The sequence below is a fragment of the Gymnoscopelus microlampas genome, assembly GCF_963454915.1.
Source record: "Gymnoscopelus microlampas genome assembly, chromosome: 5".
NCBI classification, from domain to species: Eukaryota; Metazoa; Chordata; class Actinopteri; order Myctophiformes; family Myctophidae; genus Gymnoscopelus; species Gymnoscopelus microlampas.
The window spans coordinates 42847511-42853553 of record NC_139942.1 but is presented as its reverse complement, the minus strand read 5'-3'; the positions used below and the strand labels follow the sequence as shown (position 1 = coordinate 42853553).

Sequence of the window (6043 nt, the reverse complement as noted above, 5' to 3'; positions counted from 1 at the left end):
TTTGGCAATTCTTCTACGCTATACAAGTTTGTTTTTCGTTTGTGTGTCAGACTGTTTATACTGGAAGTGTTTCTACATTTTCTTCTAAATGAACATTCTACAGTACAAGTTTACCAAGAAATTGTATTAACTTCTTCGTTTTTGGTTTCTTCAATTTCACCATGAAGGAATGCGACACAAACACAATTCTCCATGATTCAGGGCTTCACTGGCTGAGTAATCGATAAGAAAAAGTTTGTCTCAGGTCTAACAGCTCCGACCAACACTGCATCCACCGGGTTGCAATACAATACATAAAGCAACTGTTCAACAGATAATTTCATATCTGATTGATGGCTTCTCTCCTTGCTAAAGAGGAAGAACACGCACATCCAATCCCAAACCCTTGTTAAAACATGCTCTCTCTTTTGAAAATCTTCAGCCTGGTCAGGAATGTAAAGTAGACATAAGTCAGGCACACCAGCAGGTTTTTCATTGGGTACAGAACGGGTGTCACATAACCAAATACAACGATCAGGGCTACCCGCACAACAAAGAAAGGCAGGTCCTGCAGAACAACGCCAGCAGTGGACAACAGGGGGTTCTGGGGTGTAACGATCAGCCTAAGAGTGGACAGGAAGGCTAGGATGAAGATGGGAAACACCCATCCCGAGTAATACACTGAGGTCTCACCCGCCACTCGCAGCATCTCCACCGTGTCCAGCCAAAACAGGAAGCTATCAACAAACACCTCTGACCTTCCATCCCTCGCCCACAGGAAACGCAGCGGGCCGGAGAAGGACCGGGGCCGTGACGAATACAGGTAGGCAGTGCTGTTGGCAGGCCGTGACGCAACTGTCGAGTGGCTGTGGGTGTCGTCCTGGTCCCTCCACCCCCCTGTGGTGCTGCCGCCGTTCCTGACTTCTGGCTGGCCCGGTGGTGACCCATTCTGGCCTCTGTCAGAGTACAGCTGGCCTGATACGGTGCTCACCTGTTCCACCAGGTGGGTGAGAACGGGGCCTGGCGAATCAAGGTCCACGTCTACTCCTGACACATGCACACAGGACAGTTAGTTGTGCTAAAATGTGTACATGCTAGGGTAAGACTTGTGACAATATCAATCCTTCTAAATGCATTGCAGTTGAGGTGATTAAAGGGACAGTCTGGTGGAACAAATGTAAAAGGAAGGCAGATTACTATCAGTGTCTAGTGATCCCAGAGGAGACATTGTGCAAACTGTGTGAGCAGTAGTAGTAGTAATTTAGTAGTAGTAGTTTATTTTGATCATAAAAGGAAAATTCAATATATTCATCACATCATGTTATATCATATCATATGGTTTTGGCCAAAAAGGTGTAGGCTGAAGCCAATGGCTTATTTTGCCTATCCATTTCACATCAAAAATCGAACGTAACGCATTTCAAAACCTGAGCGCATATCCTTCAGTATTGTTGTGCCATCTTCAGCGATGCAGGGAAGTGTGGGCCTACCTTGTCCGGTGAGATTGCATGGGCGAATCCTGTCTATAATATCCACACAGATGAGAGAGAAGATAACCAAGGAGACGGGCAATTCTGTGAAGTGATCAAACCTGTGGCCTCCATCCACCTGTACCTATAGCCCATAAGAGGTACAAAGCAAATTGAATTGACAGTCAGTAACTATTAAAATGTGGGAATGCAATAGTGATTTGAAAGCATTACAAATGTAATCAACTTTTATTATGTCATTATGTCATAAAACACACAAAGATGTAAATTAATAAACACCTACATCTAATAACATTGTGATGCCAACTCTTTGGTGAGATGCCATTATTTATGCTGTTACAACATTTTTGAATAAAATGTAATTTATACCCAATGCAACCTTTGTGTTTGTGTTTAAACCTTTCTCATTCCAGCTAGGTCGGAGAATGGCATGTTGGTTTGAGTTAATGGCCAACCTGTTATGTTCACTATGGGTTACTGAATACCCACATTACTGTCTTGTGACAAGAGGCACATTTCCAATGCATTTCCTCAATTTAATAAAGTTATCTTTGATCCTTTTCTATGTCCAATGATGACAACCCTAGGAAAAGTATTGGGTGGGAAAACGTCTATGAGTTTTAATAAGTCAAAGAAACTTTTGAAATTTTGTAGAAGCCTTTCAGACATGATTTTATTTTTTTGGTGCGGCATGTCCCATGTCAGATATCAATGACACATGAATTAACTATAATACCCTGCCAACAACTTCTCTTACACAAGGTAAAGTGGGTTTGTGCCAATGTGGCAATGAACACAATATAGCTCTTGAAGGACCCCAACAGAGCATGACAGAAAACATAAAATCTCCAAATGCTTTTATGTGATATGATGTGATCAGTCTTGACGGTGTTACCTTGGAGCCAGCTATAAAAATGGCAAAACACGGCAGTGTACACAGGAGGACGTAGGCCAATGCAGTTGGCCTCCTGAAAAACAAAATCGCAGTTTCAGTTCATATTTGAATGCTTGTCATCCAAGCACGACCTGTAATCATGTGAACTATATCACATTAACATGCCTTGATTCCTAAACAAACAAAGCTCTGATCCTTCACAGTTTACATCACATACATATACACCCTGACAGAAATACCACTCTTGTTTTAAAACAATAAATCACAATGAACTCATTTTTGATTGAACATACATCCTCCACTCACCACTGTATGATTTCAGTGATGAACCTGCGTTGCTTCAGGATGAGGTATTTAAGGGGAACCCACACCAACAGGGTCACCGAGGTCACGTAGGCGATGGATGCTGCCACCACCAGCCAGTAGGCCGTCAGGTCGTGTCCCCTCACGTCATACATAAGACCCGCAAACCTCTCCATGACCACAAAGACAGGCACACAGAGAGCGGCGAACTGCAGCACCTCGTAGAGGATCAGCTTGACCGTCTTCCCTGAGAGCATGGTCCCTGAATTTATGTTCAGATCCTGCGGAGTTACGGTCAGAGCTCGGGACTGAAATAAAAAACAAAACAAAAAACAAAACAAAATGACTCCCACAAAAGGAACCAGTGAACCCTTCGCTGGACTCTGCACAGTGACATCGCTTACTTTGCAGTGAAAACCGTCTTCTTTTTTTATTGCTGAGGTAATGAGGTATGCTCGTCATTTTATGAGCTCACAAAGATGAGCACTCCCATCTTATAACCTCAAGAACACAGGAGTTCATGTTGAGCCCATTGTTCGATTATAAAAGGTGCAAGTGACTGTTACTTATAAGGCAATGTCACTGAGACCTGTCTTTTCACAGAAGCTCCCCAGAGCAGTGAGATGAACAAAACAAGAGGGAAAAAAGCAGCATCAATTCCATAGAAATAACTATGAGATAATAAAATCATGTGATAAACACTATAAGAGAGAATTTTGAATTTCCACTCATTGGCAACTACTAAATGTAAATGTTTGAGTTAATGAACAGTTAACTCCACAAAAGCTGTCACATTTGATCTCCACCTAGTGGTTAAGTACTGTATATGGAGGGAAATATTAAAGAATACTTGTCTATATCATGTATGTAAAGGCAGCATAGCTATTCCTTTCCGTTTTTGTTGTTTTATAACAATACTATAATTAACAAACAGTACCAAACATGAATCAAGCAAAATCAGCATACAATTTCATGTGCATTTGGCCTGTTTTTATTTTATTGTGAATACCAATAAGTAATGGTTAAAAGATTACATATAAACAGCAGGGTACAACGTTAAACAGAACCTTTACAATAATTACTGTTGTCTTTTTTTTTGTTTAACATAAAAACAGGCAGCATCTCATTTCTGTACAACAAAGTTACATCAGGGGCTGCAGTCCATTGCCATCAGCTGTGGTGCAAAACAAAAGTGACACAATTGAGATGAACTGGCTCGTGGTCCCATGGTTCCTTGCTACATGTACATGAACCTCCCTCTTTGATCAAACAGACAGTTAACACTGACATTATCGCATTTCGCAGAAGGCAGCAAGCTGTGTTTTTATCTCGTCAGATCTCTGTAACTGCAATGCTTAATCTACAGGTTCCTGAGCAGACAGCAGCCATAGGTTTGCAACTTGAGTTACAAACATTTACGTGGAGAAGGGCGTTTTGTATTCTTAAGGCGGAGGGGTCATGGCGAAGTCTAGAAGCATGCTTGAAGGGTAATTTGAGAGAGAAATTGAGACGATACAAGTCTAAATTGTGGACTGACGTCCGCAGTCGTTCCAACTGCATATCAATTCAAATGTGAAAACGTTTCCATGAATGCATCATTGAGCATCGAATGGATACAATGGCAGTCGAGGTTACGCCTAGAAAAAAAAAAGAAAGAAAAAAAGAAAAAAGAAAAGATAAATAGAACCAAAATCAGAATTCACATTAATTCTATGGTCTAACCCTTCAATACATATACTGTATGTGAAAACAAACTCTTTCTAAAATAGTTCATTACATTTTTGAATCAACATAAATTAACAAAGAAAAGAGACATAAAACTGTACATGTTATTTTATCTCGCGACAAGTTTTGATGTTGCTCTGTTAGCTGACTGTTTTGAATGTTTCTTCTATTTTTCGTTAAGGTAAATTTCATGCTAGAAGTGAAATATAGAAAATTCCAAGTTCTATTCCACAGTACCCCCATTTCACGTCAACAGAGCTGCTCCAGAATGTGTCGACTTGAAAACACAAGTACAGTCCTATATAGACTTACACTAAGCTGAGCAAACGCCATAGAATCAATATGTAACTTGTTTTATGCACCTAGCTTTAATTATGCACCTCAACGCTTGTCACGTTTAAGAGGAAATGTTTGAAATGTATATGGGGATTTCAAACGACTCCATTATTTGACCCCCTACAGTACAGTAAGCAGCTCCTGGATATAGCATCTAACGGACAAACACAGAGAAATCTCCACTTTCTCACATAAGCAATTTAAATATACAACTAAGTTAGGTAGAGTACATATACCTCATGTCTCTCACCACACACAATCACACCATGTACTGTTTGTGCATTTAAAATAGCATAACAATAATCAAAATATAAATTAAAATGCACTACAAAAAAAGAAAAAAAGAAACAGTATCCATTTTCTTCAACACTGACTTGAGAGATGCTTTAAAGACCTTGGAGGATTGAGATGGCTCAACTTTTAGTGGCCACGACTATGGTGGGGTTTGAGCACTTTAAGGGCTGAAACATGCTTCCGCGAAATACACGTGAACCTCTTGCCTTACGGACGCAAGGGTTTCTAGGTAAACGTAGCTCACATGCTCGGTCATTGGACTCAGCACAAATCTAGAATTAAACCTTGTTTATTTTAAACACAACCTTTATCAGTTACTTCACTCTTTAGTTCACAGTCGCTGTAAGTCACAGTACTCTACAGTCTACAGGCTTCAATGCAATCAAAAACCAGCTACTGTCGTCTCACGTCTCGTCTTTGTGTATTACAAAAGACTGCATTGCAATACAACAAGCACATTTATTTGTTTAAGATCAGGTTTCCATGGTTGAACATGGGTTTCTATAGATTTATTTATTCAGTTTTCTGAACATCTCAGATTGCTGAATGCAACATGTACACACGTTAGTGTTACATGCGAGTATGTCAGCAGACAATTTGTGCGTACATCGGCTCGTGCCTGTTTGCAGGCGCGGAAGCATGTTTCAGGCTTAACAGTCCCTGACAGGCAATAGCTGGAGCCAACTATTAACAATAAGCCTTCACATCTAGGATTGCTCAGCATTAAAGGATGAAACTGCAGTGAGAAAAAACAAAAAACACTGTAAAACAAAACAAATAAATGTTTCTAAAAGGTAAAAACGCATCAATTTCGATGGGTCACCGTTGGGAGAGGGGTTTGGCATGAGGGTATTCTGTCAATTCATACACTTTGGCTTTTACACAGCTGACACTCCTTCCGTTCACACTGCAGAAATCACCTTTAAGGCTGAGCAAAACCATGTCACTTAGAGAGCCGTTGCTACCGTGTGGCAACACGATACGGCCTTCAAGGGGGCTTCACTATTGGTTCAGTACAGTA

The 6043-nt window shown here is 40.6% G+C and overlaps 1 protein-coding gene across 1 annotated transcript; it reads right to left on the bottom strand.

The window, feature by feature from the left end:
• Window positions 1-388: 388 nt before the first annotated feature.
• On the bottom strand, window positions 389-2924 carry tmem236 (transmembrane protein 236; the record flags this gene model as incomplete). The annotated part of the gene is made up of 4 exons (XM_084057917.1): window positions 389-1026; window positions 1470-1593; window positions 2365-2437; window positions 2671-2924. 4 exons carry the CDS (start codon window positions 2922-2924, stop codon window positions 389-391), a joined length of 1089 nt encoding a protein of 362 aa, XP_083914043.1.
• Between the last annotated feature and the right edge of the window lie 3119 nt (window positions 2925-6043).